We start from the raw sequence: 20756 nt of genomic DNA on the forward strand, positions 1-20756 counted from the left end.
CAAAATATTTATAATAGCTTTTCTTATGTTACAATGATTCAGAATACTTATATATAATCATTATAGAACACTAATTATTGCGAGAACAAAATGAACAATTCTAAATCACTAAATTTTGGGATTTAAGATTCATATCTTTTAAATTTTATGTTTCTTACATTCATATGTGTATTATATATACATAAAAAACTATATATTTTTAGCTACGCATAGCCTACACATATATGTAGAAAATTTTCCATATTTTGTTTTGAATTCTAATGTGAGAAACAATAAATCTTACATTTGTAACATTTCCATTTACTTGTTAGGTTTTTGGATTGAAAAAATAGGTGACTTATTGTGTTCTGCGTGTTCTCACAATATTTAGTGTTCTATATAGAATCCCCTTATATATATATATATATATATATATAGGGCTGCTAGAATGAAAACCACCTCGAGTTGTAAGAACCGCGAGAACTACACCCCACGGAGCGTCGTTCGCCATGATTTTTTTTTACAAGTAGATGTGTATATTATAAACACGGCCGTAGAAAATCATGGCGAACGGCGCTCCGTGGGGTGTAGTTTTTTACACCACAAGTTTGGTGTTTTTTAAATTTTTTTCTTTTTTCTTTTTTTTTTCACCAAACTTGTGGTGTAAAAAACTACACCCCACGGAGCGCCGTTCGCCGTGATTTTTTACGGCCGTGTTTATAATATACACATCTACTTGTAAAAAAATCATGACGAACGGCGCTTCGTGGGGTGTAGTTCTCGCGGTTCTTACAACTCGGGGTGGTTTTCATTCTAGCAGCCCCCTATATATATATATATATGTATATATATATATATATATATATATATATATAGGGTGAGGATTTAGAGAAAACGGTAGAAAGTGTGAGAACGGTGAGAACGCTTATGGATCGTCCGATCAAAACAATCTATGGACTAGATTGGCGCGGTGGCGTTTTCGTAAATAACATCAATTTTATTACGTGGACGCACTTCATTAAGGGTAAAAAAGGTAAAACATCATTTTTCACATAAAACGTCGTTGAAATATAAAACGCCAAATAAATACAAAACGCCAATTTTATCACTACGTACTTTTTTCTGTGTTTTTATTTAAGCTCTCAGGCTACAAAAACGCCACAAAATGTGAAACGCCATAATATAACGCCAAACCTTACTTTCGGATAAATGTTAATTACATTTTTTTGTTATAAAAATAATATCCCGCCTAAACTACGCGCAAAAAGAATCCTATAAATAGAAACGTCTCACCACATTCCGTTTATCACACCAAAAAAACACACAAAAAACACAGTGGTTCCTAAAAAAATACAACTCAATGTAAAACGCCAAAAAATACAACGATGGCAAACATCTTTTCTTTGATACTCAGTAATGTTCTGCATGAAGTTTCGCTGAATGATTTGTTACGTGAGTGTAGTAAGATTCTGCTGCATGAGATGGACAAAATTCAAAAATAGGGACTGATGACACCCATATGTCATTCTGTCATCTTTGTTCTTGAAGAAGGTATGAATGATTAGAAGAGACCTATCCTAGTGTAAATGCTACTTTGGCCTCGATGATTATAATGAAGACGACGGGCAGATAGTATCCACCCACACAGGGTCGATGTATGTCTCCAACATCCCAAAGACACTTCAACACATGAACAAAGAAAATAAACCACGTCAGACCCAAAACGCCATTTATTTGTGACAGTTCTTGCAGTTTCAAAAGAAAAAAGAGACTGATGACACTGAAGATTTAGATCATAAATTACTTCTATTTGTTTTTTTTAGTTTTCTTTATCTGTTGTTTGTTTTGTAATTTCAGCTAATAAACAACAAAAGTACATTAATACTATAATGAAAAATATAATAAAACGCCACAACGAGCAAATGCTTGTAAAACACCATCATGCCATAAATACGCCCTCATAAAACTACCAAACTATAATAAAATTACTTTGAACAACTACTATTATAAAAAAAAAGCTTAAAACAATGTGCAAAGAAAATAAAACAAAAAAGCCCCATCGTTATCTAAACGCCATTGGAAACAAAACGCCATAATTACAGCTGGCAAGATTAGACGTGTTACACCATAAAAACAGTTGAGTTTGAAAACAAAACACGGTAACTGCAAAAACAGTAATATTAAACGACGGAAAACATAATTACTAACATTTCTTATATTGAAAACCAAATACTTGGGGAATTGAATTTATTTATCTTTTTCAAAACGCCATAATTACCTGTCATGCGCTGGAAAAAAAAGTCAATATAAAGAGTAAACTTCCGTTCTGCTCCATGTGGTTTGGTCACTTTAACGGTTTTGCCCCAAACCTTTAAAAATAGCCATTTTCCTCCAATAGTTTGCTATGGTTTTTCCATTTTGCTCCCAACGGGGAGCAAAATGGAAAAACAGACAATTTGGATGGAGTCAGAGGCGGGGAGCAAAATGAAAAAAACCATAGCAAACTATTGGAGTAAAATGGCTATTTTTAAAGGTTTGGGGCAAAACCGTTAAAGTGACCAAACCACAGGGAGCAAAACGGAAGTTTACTCCAATATAAAAGAAGACCATGAGAACACAAGCTCAAACACGCCAAAAACATTGACTAAAAACGCCACATATTGTCCAAAACGCCAAAAACTTTAAAAATGGCTAAGGTTATTGCATGGAGGTTTGAAAGGAAAGAGAAACGATTCATCATAAAGTTCTCTGATAGGAGAAGGGTGAAGGTAAGGACAATCAAAGCCATGCTTAGTATGAATGAAGGGGTTCAGAGGGATATCCTGGCCCTTGGGGTTCCAATGGCCAACGATTGTGAAAGAACCCGAACTGTAATAAAAAGACTGAAGAGAAAATTTCCGGCAGAAGATGATGAAGATGATGATGATATTGACGATACTCCTCTACCAACACTTAACAGTTGGGTGATGCATGAGGAAGAAGGAACGCTTGAAGTGACTTATAAAAACGGGGTGCAATATTCATTGCCAATGGAGGAAATGTTGAAGACAGGGTTGCTATCTATCATTGAACAACTCTGTGATTTAGCACCTTCGAACGATCCAAAATCCAAGGATGCAGTGATATTCAAGAATAGGTTGCGTCAAAGAAGAGACGAGCTAATGGCGTTATACGCCAATCTAAAATTTGATGATGATGAATCTGAAGAAAGTGATGAACAAACCGATGGGTACATCTCTGATGTAATCCCATCCATGGAAGACTATTAGTTTATTTTGATTTCGTATTATTGTAATTTTATAAAATATTAATCTATGGTAATCAATTATTAACAAAAAGACCCAGAACGCAAAAAAAAATGACATGGAAAAAGTCATAACGCCAAAAAAATTAACTATGTGACACAAAAAGAATTAATTCAACGAGAAGAAATTTGAGAAAAAACAGTAAAACGCCAAGTAATTAATGATTCTAGATAACGCCAAAATTATATTGCACGCCAAAAATGAAGCAGCATGTCAAACGCGAAAATCGGGAAAGGAGAAGAATACTAAAAAGACAAAAAAAACCCCTCGGACCCTGATCATGTCCCGCGCCACGTGTTGGGCCAGGATGCGTTCTCATCGTTCTCACACTTTTGGTCGTTTTCTCATGATCCCGTTTCTATATATATGTATATATCAGAGCTCGCACTTCGCAGCAGGGTAAGAAGTTGTTGGCGAAGATGTACTTATTTCATGATATCTCGATGGGTTATCATATACCGTTAAGCTTTAACCTAAACGATGGTAAAAATAATCAATCAACACGATTTAGTAAATATCTCTAGAGTTAAAAGCTAGCTTCAACTATAATAAGGTAAATAAAAAATGATTATATTTGTTACCTGGTAAATTAAATGGGAATTGGCATGTAATAATCCCACCTAGACCTTATTGGCCATTAATAATCCCATCTCAGAATATTCCTCCCACCAGTCCCACCTTTCACCTATTTTTCCTACAATGGTCCCCCGTTAAAAAAACTTAACTCCGTTAAGTTTTTTTCCAAATTACAAACAAATTTTTTAGGGTTTTTGATTAGAACGATGATACGAGTCCATTTATGTAAAACTTACTTCGAAATGGTGCTCCAAGTGACTTGATTTTGGTTAATTGGAAATTTAAACACCCGAATTGAAGCGCCATTTTCATCGTTTGGAGCACCGTTTCGAGGCAAGTTTTACATCAATGGACTAGTATCGTCGTTCTAATCAAAAGCCCTAAAAAATATGTTTGTAATTTGGAAAAAAGCTTAACTCCGTTAAGTTTTTTTAACGGGGGACCATTGTAGGAAAAATAGGTGAAAGGTGGGACTGGTGGTGGGAATATTCTGAAGTGGGATTATTACAGGCCAATTTCCCTAAATTAAAGTGTTAAATAGACTATGTATGCTTTAATCTAAGGGGAATTGGCATGTATTAATCCCACCTAAACCTTATTGGCCATTAATAATCCCACCTCAGAATATTCCCCCCACCAGTCCCACCTTTCACCTATTTTTTTCCTACAATGGTCCCCCGTTAAAAAAACTTAACGGAGTTAAGCTTTTTTCCAAATTACAAACAGATTTTTTAGGGTTTTTGATCAGAACGATGATACGAGTCCATTGATATAAAACTTACTTCAAAATGGTACTCCAAGTGACTTGATTTTGGTTAATTGGAAATTTAAACACCCGAATTGAAGCGTTGTTTTCAACGTTTGGAGCACCGTTTCGAGACAAGTTTTACTTCAATGAACTCGTATTGTCGTTCTAATCAAAAGCCCTAAAAGATTTGTTTGTAATTTGGAAAAAAGCTTAACTCTGTTAAGTTTTTTTAAGGGGGGGACCATTGTAGGAAAAATAGGTGAAAGGTGGGACTGGTGTGGGGAATATTCTGAGGTGGGATTATTAATGGCCAACAAGGTCTATGTGGGATTATTAAAGGCCAAATTCCCTTAATCTAAACGACGGTAAAAATAAGCAAATAACACGGTTAAGTAAACATATCTAGAGTTGAAAGTTATCTTTACTTATAAAAAAATAAATAATTAATAAGTTAAAAAATAATTAAACTTATAAAGAAGACTAAAGAACAAAAAAAAACAACCTTATTAAATTTCAAGGGCCTTATGATAACTATATTTAAATTTCGTGGGTCAAAGCGTAAATCGTTTATCAAAAAGAGAATTATTATTATTATTATTATTATTATTATTATTATTATTATTATTGTTAATTTTCTAATGATAAATCTGTTAGAGTTTGAAAGTATACGTAAATCGTTTATATAAAAAAAAATAGAGCTCAGTGTCATGTGATAAATCTATTAAAGTTTAGAGTTAAACATATAAAATATTTATAAAAAAAACAATAATATTGTATCCTTAGAATTATAAATTAAACTATTAAAGTCAATATAGAATAAATAGGTATTATATATTAAACCAAACTCACTATGTTGGTGAATTTAGTAAGTTTAGAAAATGACTTTTCTAATAGATCAATATGTATTAGTATTTATAAAACTGACTTTCTTTTTATTTGAAAACCAAGTTATATTTAGAATCAAATATTTTTGTGTTGTGTAAGTTTGAAAACGAATTTATTTTTTTTGTATTATAAGTTATAGCCAATGATGTTATTGTTGTGTAACGTCGAAACTTCTGTCATGTAACGCAGGGGAAAAGACCAAACTTCCGCTGCGAAGCGCGGTGAATAAAAAACTAGTTTAGTATTAAAGTCACAAAAGAATAAAAAAAATATTTAATACGAATGATTTTGTTATTATATATAATATAATATAATATAATTATATCAATGCCAATGAGGTGGTGGTGGAGTGGTAAAGGAGAGACTTGGTGTTCTAAGAGACTCAAGTTCGACTCTCCCCATCATTTTCTGCGGCATATGTTGATGATGGGAGACTAGGCGTGTATGCGGAGATTGCTAGTTCGATCTTTGAACTTAGCGGGTTTTAACTCATTGCATAGTCATGCCTTCGGACGAGTGTTCACGGGCTTCGGCCCTAGGTGAGGGTTTTCCCGGGTTCGGAGACGAGTATATCTCGATGTGGTGAATTTTTCCAATAACCCGTTTAAAAGATTTATTAATCGTTAAAAAATATAAATAATTACAATAATGGGGATGAGGTTCTATTGTGAATGATGTTGGTCACTTAACTAAAGACTTTTAACACTCTAATAAAACTAATCAAAGTGTCATAAAAGAGCTCCACTCAAGAAAACTCTTCTATTCACCATATGAAGACTAATTTTTTTTTTCTAAATTAAATTTCCATTGACATTATTCCAAAATCCCTACACGTGTATACATTTTTTAGTTCATTTTGATGTTAAATCATTGTTCTTGAAAGAAAATTTTTACAGAGATATAAAATGCCTAAATTGATTTTTTTATATATAAAAGATCTTAGATAAATTCATAAAAAGACTCGTTTACAAAGGTTGTTGCCCATGTGATCACGATTTCTATGTAAATAGTTACTAAAAAAATGGAATGGGGTGAGAGAGGCTCGAACTCTCGACCTCAGGATAACACACAAATAGCTATGAGACCTACGCGCTAGCCAACTGCGCCACCACCCCTTGATGCTGTTGAAGTGTTTTGAACCATTTTATAAATGTTATCCAGCTCATGCATCATGTTACTCATATCCATTCTTTCTCTGGGAGACTCCATGGAGCATGCCAACCCAATTCTTGCTAACAAAATCATACTCTCTTCCAATCTCTTCAACTTTCTTGCTTCATCCATACGGTATCCATGTTTCATGCCTGTAGCTTCCATATGATCTTCATCGATAGACAATAACGTCGGCTCAATGATTTCCTTGAGACGATCAGGCAACGCCATCTTCACATAGCCATGGAGGTTCAACCCTTCTTGGAAAATAGGATCGGTTGGTCTCCTTCCGGTTATCATCTCTAACAACAATATCCCAAAACTGTAGATATCCCCTTCTTTTGTCATCTCATTTCCAACTCCATACTCTCCAAGTCCATTGCATGAAATCATCAATATCAAAACATAACAAATAGAGGTTAAAAAGAGTAAATTGCCAAAATCGTCCCTGAGGTTTTGGCATGTTTGTCATTTTCATCCAAAACATTTTTTTGTACCATAAAGTCCTTCACTTTTGGGATTTTTTATCATTTTCATCCAAACGTCTGACTTTTTTTGCCAAAATAGTTCTTGAGATTTGGGATTTTTTGCCATTTTCATCCAAATGTTTGATAGAAAAAATAAAGCAAATTAGACGTTTGGATGAAAATGAAAAAAAATCCCAAAAGTGAAAGACTATATGGTACAAAAAAGTTGTTTTGGATGAAAATGACAAACATGCCCAAACCTCAGGGACGATTTTGGCAATTTACTCGGTTATAAAAGTTAACTTGTTACCTGGAGCTGCATATCCAGTTGTGCCTCTTATTCCAATTGAACTGCTTTGGTGTGGTTTTAATGGAAGAAACTTTGCTAGCCCGAAATCACCAATATGAGCAACCATGTCACTGTCCAGTAAAATGTTGCTTGGTTTAAGATCACAGTGAATTATGGGTGTCTCACCGTCTTGGTGGAGGTAGTGAATGGCATGCGCCACATCTGTTGCGATTGTTACTCTTTCGCGAAGGCTTAATCTTCGTGGAGCTTCTTCGGTCTCAGTTTCGTGTTCTGAACTTGGATGTAGCCACCTTTCGAGATTCCCATTTGGCATGTACTCGTAAATAAGAGCTTTGAAATCGTTCCCTTGAAAATCAACAGACGAGCAGGAAGTAATGATTTTTACAAGATTACGATGTCTTATGTTTTTTAAAGCTTCACACTCGGCCATGAAACTCTTTAAAGCTCCTTGATTTTCAAGATTTAGAATCTTGATGGCAACCGTGACACCATCTGGTTCAAGGATACCTTTATATACTTTACTAAAAGTCCCAATCCCGATTAGGTTCTGTCGGGAGAATCCGTTTGTGGCTTTGAGTATGCTTCCGTAAGATACCCTTGAAAATGGTTGGATAAATGAAGCTCCAGTTGGCGGCGTTTGTGTCGTTCTTCTTTTCCAACAGAACAACAAAGACAACGCCACTACTATAATGAGGAACGAGAAAACTGGGATGACAATTAGAATAACACGTGAGACATGTGAACGTTTTTTTGATCTTGCTGACATGGCACACTTGGGTAGGCCAAGTTCAGGAAGGCCTCCGCATAACCTACTATTCCCATAGACTGCGAACGCACTTGCGTTCTTGAAAATACCTTCCATAGGTACCTCCCCTTCAAAATTGTTGAATGACAGATTCAATGAAGACAGGTTTAACTGCTCCAAGAATCTTGGAATCTGTCCGGAGAGGTTGTTACTAGAAAGATCAAGGTTTCTGAGACCTCTTAAAGCACTCATAGAGAGAGGTATTAGACCTTGAAAAGAATTGGCTTTCATATCTAGGTTCTCTAGGCTTGAGCAGCTTCCAATGCCGTATGGAATTTCGCCAACCAGAAGGTTATGTGACATATCGAGTGTTGTCAGGCTTTTGAGTTTTCCTATATCTTGAGGAAGTGGTCCAACAAGACGATTATGAGAAAGATCTAGAACTCTAGACAGGTAAGATAGCTGAAAAAGCTCTGTGGGTATTGGGCCAGTAAGATTGTTCGCCGAAAGGTACAATGATGCCAATCTCCCGCAGTTACCAAGATTTGCTGGTATTTGTCCTTCTAATCTATTATCTAACAGACGCAATTCATCTAACAAAGACAGGTTTCCTACAAAATTTATGTTAATTTTCCCAGTGAAATGGTTTGCTGACAAGGTAAGTTCTACCAAATTTGAACAGTTAGAAAATGAGAACGGAATGGTTCCTGTAAATTTATTTCCTGGTAACTGGAATCGCTCAATGTTAGGTAGCCGCAACCCGATATCTTTTGGTAGATCTCCACTGAGTTGATTATCTGTGAAACTTAGAATTCTTAATGATGTTAAATTGTATAAGGATGGAGGGATCATACCGTAGAGTTGGTTACGCATAAGACCAATTTCCTGCAAGTTGTGCAATTGACCTAAAGCATGTGGAACGCTTCCACTTAGATGATTATTTCCAGCCGATATGGATTCAAGAGAAGTGAGATTTGCCAAGAAAGACGGTACCCCTCCTGTGAAATCATTACGATGAAAGGTTATGATCCGGAGGTTCACTAGAGAACTAAGCTGGTGTGGGAGCTTTCCAACTAGCTTATTGCGAGACAACCAAAGCTCATCAAGTCTGGTGCAGTTTGATAAACTGGCTGGAACTTCACCTTCAAAAGAATTGTTCATGAGATATAGCTCCTGTAACCTGAATAAGTTACCTAATTGAGGCGGGATTACACCTTTTAAGGTGTTATTCTCGAGACTAATTACGCTGAGAAAACTCAAGTTTCCAATATGAGGAGACAAGGAACCAACTATGCCTCTAGACCCAAGGTCCAGTTTAGTGACTCTGAGATGCCGACGACCACATGTAACACCTTGCCATTGACAGTAATGGAGAGAGGTATTCCATGAGTCAAGAACATGTTGTGGGTCATGAGAGATGGCTGATTTGATGGCCAAAAGTGCAAGATGATCCGTATGGTTTTTTGCAAGTATTACAGGGCATAATAGCAATGCTATTGCATGTAAGAAAATCGAAAGGTATATCATGAACACCATTCTATCTTGTTTTTGACACAATTGTATATGGGATTTAATATTGATTTCTATAAATACTAGAGTCTTGCCATGCAACCTGATGGGGACTGCAGTGAAGCATGGAACCATTGGAATAAAGTTTTATTTGACTTGATATCTCCAAGTCTTGGTCTTGTTTCAAAGAGTATTTTATACGTTCGTTATATGGAATTCCATCCATAGATGTCATGTCATCTGTTTCCTTCACGGCCAAGTAATATTTGACCGCCATTGAGTTTGACACGCCAGCTTCCAGGTTTACCATATATCCAATAAAATTCCACAATTTTTTACTTTTTTAACTGTCGGAACATGTCAAAAACTGTAGATTTAGCAATTGGTTGCTTTTCTTCATAATGGTAATTTTTTACTTTTTTAACTCTTGGAACATGTCGAAAAATGTCACTACCAGCCACCAGACGACATATAACGATCAATTGCAGCAAATAGATGCAAAATCTCTAAATTTAGTACACAAAAGGTGCATCTCTTGCGAAGAACGTAAGTCAAGCACATCCATTGGTCCTGCTACACGCATCCTCCACCAATTGAGCTGCAACTCCAACGTAGTTATGTGGGGTCAGCTTTAAGAGCTCGGTTTTAGCTTCCACTGGTATTTCTAACCCGTTAATGAATTCCGTAATGCTCTCCTTGGTAACTGCTCTTCCTCTAGTAAGTTCCTTCAGTTTCTCATACGGCTCCTCGACACCATATCTTCTCATCACCTTCATTTAAAATAATTATAAGAAATATCATTTGCTGATGCTGTTTTGATCCATAAGATAATTCCATTTAGACATTACGGGAGAAACGTTTTCTAAAGGTAAGGTAACCAGTTCAATGAAGATAGGCAAGATACATACCGTCTGTATTGGTTCAGCAAGAACCTCCCATGAGTTGTCCAAGTCCTTGTTTAACGCAGCTTCATTCACCTAACGCGCCCACACACACAGTTTAAAGTTACTTTAAACAATTATAAAGCCAATAGTCAACCTATCCATTTTCTCTTTAACAAAGAGGTTTTAGTGCATTAATTTAACTAGGGGTGCAAAAGAGCCGAGTGGCTAGCGAGCTGCTCGAGATCGACTCGAGAAAAAGCTCGAAACAAGCTGAACCTTATCGTGCCGAGCTTGAGCCTAAATTAAAGTTCATTTATTTATTGAGCCTGAGATGTGAAGCCTGTCAGGCTTGTTGAGCCTTATAGAGCCTTAGTGTAATGTTGGTTTTTATTAGGAATATTGGATTTTAATAATCCCAATTATTCGCCGGTGGCCGCCAACAGTCCCAACTTAAAAAATAACCACTAGTAGTCACAACTATTAACATATTGGCCTCCAATGGACCCGGACTAATGGAACCCTAACACCGTTAGTCTCCGGTCGCCGGAAAAACGTTTTTGGCCAGAAAAAGGTTCCCAAAGGTTCGATTGAAGTTTACAAAGGTTTGGGACAAAATATTAAGTTTTCCTGCCAAAAAGTTGAGTTTTCCGGCCAAAAAGAAGTTTTTCGGCGAAAAATGAGTTTTCCGACGACCTCAATAATTGAGGCTTTTAATAGAAAAAGGTTCCCAAAGGTCCGTAATAAGGTTACAAAGTGGTTTGGGACGAAAAAGTTGAGTTTTCCGGCTAAAAACGTTTTTCCGGCGACCGGAGACTAGCGGCGTTAAGGGTTTTGTTAGTCAAGGCCCATTGGAGGCCAATATTATAATAGTTGGGACTGCCGATGGTTATTTTTGAAGTTGGGACTGTTGGCAGCCAACGGCGAACAGTTAGGATTATTAAAATCCAATATTCTTTTTTATTAATATTTAAAAACATTTACCTCTTATTTAAAGTTGTCTAGTAAACGAGCCGAGCCGAGCTTATTTAAACTTGTTTACGAGCCGAGCCTGAACCTAAAAATAAGCTTGTTTAGTAAACGAGCCCGAGCTTCACTTATCGAGCTCGCGAGCCTAAACGGGTCTATTATTTATATTATTTTTATTTGTAAAAACATTTACCCCTTATTTAAAGTTGTCTAGTAAACGAGCCGAGCTGAGCTTATTTAAACTTGTTTACGAGCCGAGCCTGAACCTAAAAATAAGCTTGTTTAGTAAACGAGCCCAAGCTTCACTTATCGAGCTCGCAAGCCTAAACGGGTCTATTATTTATATTATTTTTATTTAATATATTAAATTATTAATTAATAGATAATAAACGAGCCGAGCTCGAGCTTTGAAAACAAAGCTTGAACCGAGCCGAGCTCCAGCTCAAGCATTTCCCAATTTAAAGGTATGTAAAAATTAAAAGAAGCATTCCAATGTAGGTTAATAATTAATATAGGTAGAATTGGCCACAATTAGATATGATAATGTACCTGAAGCTTCCCGATTCCTACTAGTGCACTCTTGTAAGCCAAAAGTGAATAGCCCAAACCCACACCAATGTTTCTCAGAACCGTAGAATCAGTTAAGTCACGCTACAATTATAGCAATTAAGGCATAAGTTTTAGGTTCACAACCTCATATACCTACAATTAAAAGGAGTAAATGTATAGCAATACCTGCCAACGCGAAATAGGCAATTTCATGCTTAAATGATCAAGAATCGCATTAGCTATCCCAAGATTGCCTTCACTGTTTTCAAAGTCAATGGGGTTGACTTTGTGAGGCATTGTTGATGACCCGATTTCACCAGCCTTCGTTACCTACATAAATATTTACATCGTCAACATCCAATAATAATAGTAACTAGAAATTTTACCCCGCGCGTTGCGGCGGGAGTTTGATTATCAATATAGTACCGACAATCGGTATAGCAACCGAAAGAGATAACATAAAATCATTGGAAAAGGATTATTGAAACGTTCACGTATGTATAAAAAACACTAACAAACGAAATACTAAAAGAAAAAATATTGGTTCTGATAATACCGATAGCGGAAACAATATTATTCAGTTGGATTGGCTTTGGTTCATCACGTTAGGGAGAAAAAAAAAACTCTAAAAGGCGAAATACTTAACTAAATTAAAGTAAAGTAGAGTAATTAAATATGTATATCAACAAAGTTAAAGTAGATGACGTAAACATGTATATAAGCAAAGTAAACTAATGAGGAATCAAATTTATTAAGTTGAGGGACTAAATATGTATATTAGGAAAGCTAGAGTAGAAGGACAGCAAAGTTAAAGTAGAGGGACTAAACATGTATATTAGCAAAGTTAACTAATGAGGAATAAAGTTTATTAAGTAGAGGGACTAAACATGTATATTATGATAGTTATAATAGAAGGACTAAACACGAAAATTAAAAAAGTTAAGGGTTAAAAGCAAAAATTCTTTTGCCCAACCAGAAGTGGACACTCGGCTATGTCGGATTGGCACACCGACATAGCCTTTTAAGTGTATATATATTGCTAATATACCTAACTACTTTTGAAAACTATAACAAAATAAAACTTAGAGTAAACTTCCGTTTTGCTCCCTGTGATTTGGTCACTTTAACGGTTTTGCCCCAAACCTTTAAAAATAGCCTTTTTACTCCCTGATGTTTCGGTTTTTTTGCCAGTTTGCTCCCTGCGGGGAGCAAAATGGAAAAACAAACAATTTGGATGGAGTTAGAGGCGGGGAGCAAACTGGCAAAAAACCGAAAAATCAGGGAGTAAAATGGCTATTTTTAAAGGTTTGGAGCAAAACCGTTAAAGTGACCAAACCACAGGGAGCAAAACGGAAGTTTACTCTAAAACTTAAAAGTGAACCTGCTTGAAGTAGCCGACAGAGATATAGCCCCATATGTCTTTATCGAAATCAAGTAGAATGTTATTGAACCGGATGAATGAATGAAAAAGTTTAGCCATGTAGTCGTGAGATTCAATCTGCATCAACAATACGGTTCTCGATATTATGTCAGTTGTTACATCAAGTTTCTATAGATGTTTTAAGATGACAGTTCACATGCCTGGGTCACGTGTGGATTAAAGCTTAATCCAAGAGAATTTACAAACTGATCTGCAACAAGTGGCCAATTTACGTCAGGATATGCCACAACGTGCGCATTGTAGTTACCAACTGCACCCGCAAATTTTCCCAATATCTCAACTTGTGAAATATCTCGCCTTTCTCTGTTTAACCGCTCAGCAAATATCACCATTTCTTTTCCCAAAGTTGTAGGTGAGGCTGGCTACATATAACAAAATAAGAAACGGAGTTAGTTGTTTAAATATATAAATGTTATATATAAAAAAGATATTGCGGGTTTAATTCAACGTTAAAAAAAAAAGATTTTACTTGTCCATGAGTCCGAGAAAGCATAGGAATGCGAGCATTAGCTTTCGCCATTGAATACATCGCATTAATTAAATCATCCATGACCGGCAGTATAACAGAATTAACGGCTTCTTTCAGCATCAGTCCATGTGCTAGATTGTTAATGTCTTCCGATGTACAGCCAAAGTGGAAAAATTCAAGCACCTGTAATAATTATTTCATAGACAAATTTAAACATGATATTGTATACAGATAAGATTAAATCAAAATTTAATCTATGGATTCTAGGAAAAGTACATGAATAATAGCTAATAGAGACGCACCTTAGCTATCTCAGGATCATCTTGACATTTTGTTTTAAGAAAATACTCCACGGCTTTTACGTCATGATTGGTTATTTTCTCGATATTCTTCACTTGAATTGCATCAGCTTCACTAAATCCATCAATCAATCCTTGCAATTTCGCTTGAGCTTCGTTGCTAAACTTTGGAACCTCAAATACTTCGGGAATTTGTGAAAGCTTTAGCAGCCACTTGATCTAAAGTAAGAGAAACACATAACAATCTATTAAACATTAAAATTGTTAAATAAAAGATATATATATATATATAGGGGTTGGTTAACGTTCAATTGGCCTTAACGTACGATGCGTACGTGATTTGCGTTCCGCATGTTATAATCCGCCAAATTATAAACCTGCATGTTATACAAACATAAAACCGTATGTTATACAAACTCGGAAGGATCCCAAACCCCTAAGTATCACAAACTCGGAAGCATTTAGAACATGCGGATTTAAGTTTTTGTAACATGCGGGTTTTCGTTTGGCGGATTATAACATGCGGAACTCAAATCGCGTACGCACCGTACGTTAAGGACAATTGTACACTACACTTTCTCTCTCTCTCTCTCTCTCTCTCTATATATATATATATATGATGGTGTAATAGGCACTGTACCTCAACCAGGGTCCGATAGTAGATGAGGCCGTATTCACTCAGATAAAGGGATAGATCCTTGACTTTATTACGATAACGCCCATCCAACGGACTTATGGCTGTTAAACTTGAGAGCTCCATCTCAGTAGAAACTTCAGAAGCCTTCGCTTTTACCTGAAATTATATAGGATTCTTAGTTGATTTCAGACAAACCACAAGTCTTTGCTTTTGACTTCAAAAGTCAAAGGTTGGAAATACATAAACAGAGAACAAGAAAAGATCAGAAACAGCAAATACAAACTGACAGTACAGTCAACAAAAATGGCAAAAATTATTATAAGATATAACCTAATAGGACAACTCATTACCTTTCCTACAGCTTCAATATTGCTATTGGTTTCCTTCAAAGTTGCTTTGCAAGTGCATTTTTTGCGAGGAAGCGTTACATAAGATGAAGCCTTTGACATACGGTTTTGGGTTGGAATAAGTTGTTCATAAAGGCTACTTGCACGCGTTACGTATGATTTTGGACAGATTCCGTTTCGAACTTTAATACAGGATCCGATTTCCATAAATGCACAAAAAGCTTCAAGAGAATGATGTCCAATTAGAAGAATAGTACGATGATTGGAGAATCAAGTGAATGAGCAGCGAAATTCCACAACATTTTTCTAGTAAAAAGTGCATAGTTGTGTACACAAACACATGAATTTCTTAAAAATGGACTGAAATACAATTCAATCAAGACTTAACACACATGGAATTTGGTGGTATCGCCTATAAATAAGGTGATTGTAAGGGATTTACAACAAACTTGAGGTACAATAAGAGCTCAAGCAGTTGCTTTTATTCATCGATCACATATATGAACATGCCATCAAGTTTGAAGAATCAATTACAATCCTTTGACTTTCATAGCTAAACCTAGAACCCGGGGATGCTAAAAAAGTTGTATCCATGGGTTGGCAGGTTCAACCCGACACGATCCTGGATACCGTACACAAAATGAAAATCGTGTAAGACACAAGAACCCAAACATGACTCGGTTATTTGGGGATCGACACGAACACAACCCGTTTAGCCTGAATTTTCTACATATTCTATTCTAAAACAATAAATTTACACCCAAAATAGTGTATAACATAAAAAATTCAAAATTCCCACAAAACACATAACTTCTTTTCAACAATAAAATGATTTGGGAATTGGGATAGATGTAGATAGTAGGTGTACATCTGTTTAGACAATGATATCAATAACAGATGTGTTGCATTTGCAGATTATGAAACAGCTACTGCGTATGCAGCAGAGGATTTCAATGTTTTATACAACAAATACTCAAGAAATTTGACATGTGAATGTGATAAAGAAATCAACGATTCAATAAAACAAAAGAAAAGAATACAAGATTCGATATAAATATGACAAATTCCGATTTAGAATCGATCTAAATGGGTAGGCAAACAAGGGCACAAAATGAATGTAGAGACGAACCTGAAGACTAGAATAGAGAAGGAAGACGAGTGGAGCCGCAGACCTGAAGAGAGAAGCCGATTGATTGTTTGTAGGGGTTTATCAGGGTTTTTTCACTTCACTAGTTCAGTCAATCAGCCCTCGTTATTTAACTTTTGAGTAAACTTAGGTTTGTTTTACGTGCTTTCGTCGTTTTAACGGTTTTGCCCAAATCCTTTAGAAATAATCATTTTCCTTCAATAGTTTACTATGTTTTTTCCATTTTGCTTCATGGCCTTAACTCAGTTAAATTATACAATTAAAGGTAGGGGTATTTGGGGAATTTTATATATAAGTAATTAATTAATTATAAATTCCTTAAATATATAACTTATCTAAAACTTTCAAACTCACCAAGCCTAATCTCCCAACCACTACCAACCACCTGATCCTAAATCACAGACCACTTTCGCCACCGTCACACCTCCACTTTTTTCTCCCCCACCATCTGCCACCACCACCACTCTCCACACCTCCCTGTCTTCGGCACCATTATGCCTCCATCATCTGCCCCCACCACCTCTCTCTCCCAAAACCTGCCACCACCACCACTCTCCAAAGCTCCGATGGTGACGAGATCTGAAACTAGGCAAGTCACTGGCCAGAGCTGAAAACGGTCAAACCTCCGTCACCATCTCTATCCTTTCGTCTTTGACAACCATGACCTCCATCTCCGATTTCAGAACTTGTTTCAGATCTTATTTCGACGGTGGTGGGTTTTTTTGGGGGAAGATGCCGGTGGCTGGTTGTGGTGGTTATCGGTGCAGGTAGCAGGCGGTGGTGTTGTTATGGTTGATGGTGAGTGGTGGTGGTGAGGTAGTGATGGTTGTTGGTGATTGAGAAGAGAGAAATTGTAGAGAGAGGGTAGAAAACAGATTATTTATGGGTTTTATTATTATATATAATATAATATAATATAATCTTTATTTGTAGTTTTACTAAAATACCCTTAGTTTTATACTTGAAGTTACCAAAATACTCTTTCAGTTATCAAACAATTTGGATGGAGTTAGAGGAGGAGAGTAAAATGGGAAAAACATAGTAAACTATTGGAGGAAAATAACTATTTTAAAGGATTGAGACAAAACTGTTAAAACAACCAAACCACAGAGAGAAAAACAGAAGTTTACTCTTAACTTTTTAATCTTCGCATTACACGTAACAAATCTTACCCTAAAGAATAAAACAATATAGCTTTTTAAATGTTTTTTCTCAAGGTTAACTAAAAATCACATGTAAAAGTGTTATAGTGTTATATCACTTGAAGTCAGCGTGGGTCTCGTTAACACAACATAGGGTATGTTTGGCAAAAGTAGTTGGTGGTTTGAAGCTGATAACTGTAGCTTTCTAAATATATTTAGATGTTTGGCAGAGTAGCTGAAGTTTTTAATAAAATATATAAAATGACCAAAATTGACATAACTAAAAAAACAAAATACTAAACATACAAAACGTAATCTCACACATACACACACACACACACACACATATATATATATGTTAGGGTTCCAGCGTGAACAACCTCCCAAGAGTGAACTGCGTTAACAGATCTGGACACTTGATTTCCTTTTTAGTTGTTAAGGGTAGGATTGTAATTATATAAAAAAAATTTAGATGTAAATCATTATTTTAATAATTGAATTAAGTTACATCTTTCCTATTTTAAATTTATTATCCACATTATGTTTTATTTATTAATAAGATAATTATCAAAACAAACAACAAATTATCACCAGATTTCAGTTTTAATTTTTATTTCAGATTTCATCAGCAGAATTCAAATTTTGATTTTTAAGACCCGCGTAACCTTCATATTTCAACGGTATACACATGTGTACTTGGATATACATAGAACAGTACACATGTGTACTCAGCATCGTACATATGTGTAATTAGCTACATAATACATACATAGAAGAGTAAAATGCACGGATAGTCCCTGTGGTTTTGCAAAATAACACCTATAGTCCCTAACTTTTGAAAATTACACCGGTACTCCCTGTAGTTTGACAGTTTGTTACTCGAATAGTCCCTGGAGTGGATGACAGTTAGTTTTCTCCATTAAATGGATGTGAAATAACAAATTTACTCTTCATCTTCTTCACTCTAAAAAAAAACAACCCCACCCACCCCCTACCTTTCTCTCGAACATGGAGTTATAAACTTGCTTGATGCGGAACATCCTCAGATTACTGTTTTGATGGACTGTGATGGATTCTCATCTTTTGGAATTCCCGTAAAAACATTGAGATTGTGCGTTGTACTTCTTCAAGATCATTACCTAGAACGACTTGGGTGTTTACTTGTTGTAGGGCTCCTCTCTGTTGCCCGAGTCATAACTCAAACTCTATTCCAAGTAAGCATCTTTGATTTTCTACTTTTTTCACATCACCATTTCTTGTTCATAATTCATCATCACAGAAAGAGAACAAAGAAAGAAATTTAGACACTAATAAAGGTTGCAATTTTGATCCTTTTATCTAGAAATATTTACTCGCCCATTGTCATCATTCTGAATAATTGCGAGCTTGAGTTGGGTTTATACATGACACTTTTATCAAAACCTAAATGGTACTTCTGTAAATCTGTTCAGGTTTTGAAGCCTAGGACACAACAAAAGTTAATGATTGTGGGAGAAGATTACCAAGAGGTTCTTTCCAAATACTTTGAAGAATTACCACCTTTTCTTTGTGGCAATTGCACTTGCCCTAAATGTGCAAATGAGGCCACGACGGTCGGTGAAAAGAATCTTAAAGACCATCATGGACACAGTGCATCTTCTAATATGGAGCTTTATGTTGGTTCCAGCTTAGATACTAATCGAGATCACGTGAAGATTGCTGTCGTGGGTGGTGTTTGGTAGATGTGGTTAATGGTGGGGAAACAGAGAGTAAGGTGGGGGTGGGTGGGGTTGTTTTGTTTTTATAGAGTGGAGAAGATGAAGGGTAAATTTGTCATTTCACATCCATTTAACGGAGAAAACTAACCGTCATCCACTTCAGGGACTATCCAAGTAACAAACTGTCAAACCACAGGGAGCACCGGTGTAATTTCCAAAAGTTAGGGACTATAGGTGTTATTTTGCAAAACCACAGGGACTATCCGTGGATTTTACTCTACATAGAAACAATACCTGTAAAACTATTTTATATTTAACAAATTACAAGTTCCATAATGTTTTCCAAACCAAACAAAAAAACATATAATTACAAGTTCCTGTTTCGTCGAAACAATAAACCCAACATAATCGAAAAACAAAAAAACATAATATTTTACAACTATTCGCCACGTTGTATGCTGAATCATCCTTATCGACCAAGCAAACAAACATATGTGAATCATCCTTATCGACCTCATACGTGAATCATCCTTATCGACTTTCCATCACCACTTTTCTCATTAACGACATCTCCTATATTAGCACAAAAAAACTCAGCAACTAATACTTTGTATAATTGAAAAGTGTACATCAACAACCTTACACATTCAATACACACAAAAGTCTGAGATATCAGAAAAACAGACGCTATACACATGTGTACATGGCGTTAAAATCATAATACACATGTGTACATCGCATTAAAAACAGAGCAAAATCAGAATACACATGTGTACATCGCGTTAAAACCATAGCAAAATCAGAATACACATGTGTACATCGCATAAAAAACAGAGCAAAATCAGAATACACATGTGTACAGTGGCGGAACCATAACTTTTTTACCAGGGGGTCGTAATAATTTTTTTTTTCAGTACACGAGTTTACATAATTATATTAAACGACTCTCCAAATAACATGTCATGAAACCCTTATAAATTGTTTTCAACATTTGCAATGACTTTTTTTATGAATTCAAAAACTTCATTAATGAGTTTACTAGTAATTCTATTTTTCTCAATCATATAATTAATATTTTAACTAATATAGAACGTATGGAATATGAATGTTCCTTTAAGTATTTTTTAACTATGACAAATGAAATTCTTTAGTTATCTAACAATTAAAATGATGTATACAACTAAAGATATAAAAAATCTTGCAAACTAAAAGAAATAGGAATAATTCTATTATTATATTAGCAAACAGGTTAAACCATTTTAACAAAATAAGTAAAAAAAACAATTAACAAAACCTTAAAGGAATAAAAAATAATGTAAAAGTTAAAACTTATTACTTTTATCTGTTTTGTCAGTTTGATTAGATTGGCAATATAGAGAGAGATTCAACATAATCTCAATTTTTTTAAAATATTCTTTTACCTTATCTTCTTTCTTTTCTTCATGAAACCTTTCCTTCAAAACTTATTCAAAATTTCGCCAAAACCAAAACTTATTCAAAAT

The 20756-nt window shown here is 35.5% G+C and overlaps 2 protein-coding genes and 1 non-coding gene across 3 annotated transcripts; all 3 read right to left on the reverse strand.

Moving 5' to 3' along the window:
• Positions 1-6334: 6334 nt before the first annotated feature.
• On the reverse strand, positions 6335-9949 carry LOC110904914 (LRR receptor-like serine/threonine-protein kinase EFR). The gene is made up of 2 exons (XM_022150780.2): positions 7423-9949; positions 6335-7013 (listed from the first exon to the last, which is right to left on the reverse strand). Exons 1-2 carry the CDS (start codon positions 9809-9811, stop codon positions 6586-6588), a joined length of 2817 nt encoding a protein of 938 aa, XP_022006472.2. The 5' UTR covers positions 9812-9949; the 3' UTR covers positions 6335-6585.
• TRNAM-CAU lies at positions 6521-6608 on the reverse strand. Its single transcript is given in 2 exon segments — positions 6521-6556; positions 6571-6608. It is a non-coding gene; the product is annotated as a tRNA-Met (tRNA).
• Positions 9950-10050: 101 nt separating the features above from the next.
• On the reverse strand, positions 10051-16519 carry LOC110904915 (adenylosuccinate lyase). Its single transcript, XM_022150781.2, has 11 exons — positions 16398-16519; positions 15272-15489; positions 14925-15077; positions 14288-14503; positions 13986-14168; positions 13657-13878; positions 13457-13573; positions 12262-12405; positions 12076-12177; positions 10585-10653; positions 10051-10446 (listed from the first exon to the last, which is right to left on the reverse strand). Exons 2-11 carry the CDS (start codon positions 15473-15475, stop codon positions 10228-10230), a joined length of 1629 nt encoding a protein of 542 aa, XP_022006473.1. The 5' UTR covers positions 15476-15489; positions 16398-16519; the 3' UTR covers positions 10051-10227.
• Between the last annotated feature and the right edge of the window lie 4237 nt (positions 16520-20756).

This window comes from Helianthus annuus, chromosome 14 (assembly GCF_002127325.2).
Source record: "Helianthus annuus cultivar XRQ/B chromosome 14, HanXRQr2.0-SUNRISE, whole genome shotgun sequence".
Lineage (NCBI taxonomy): Eukaryota > Viridiplantae > Streptophyta > Magnoliopsida > Asterales > Asteraceae > Helianthus > Helianthus annuus.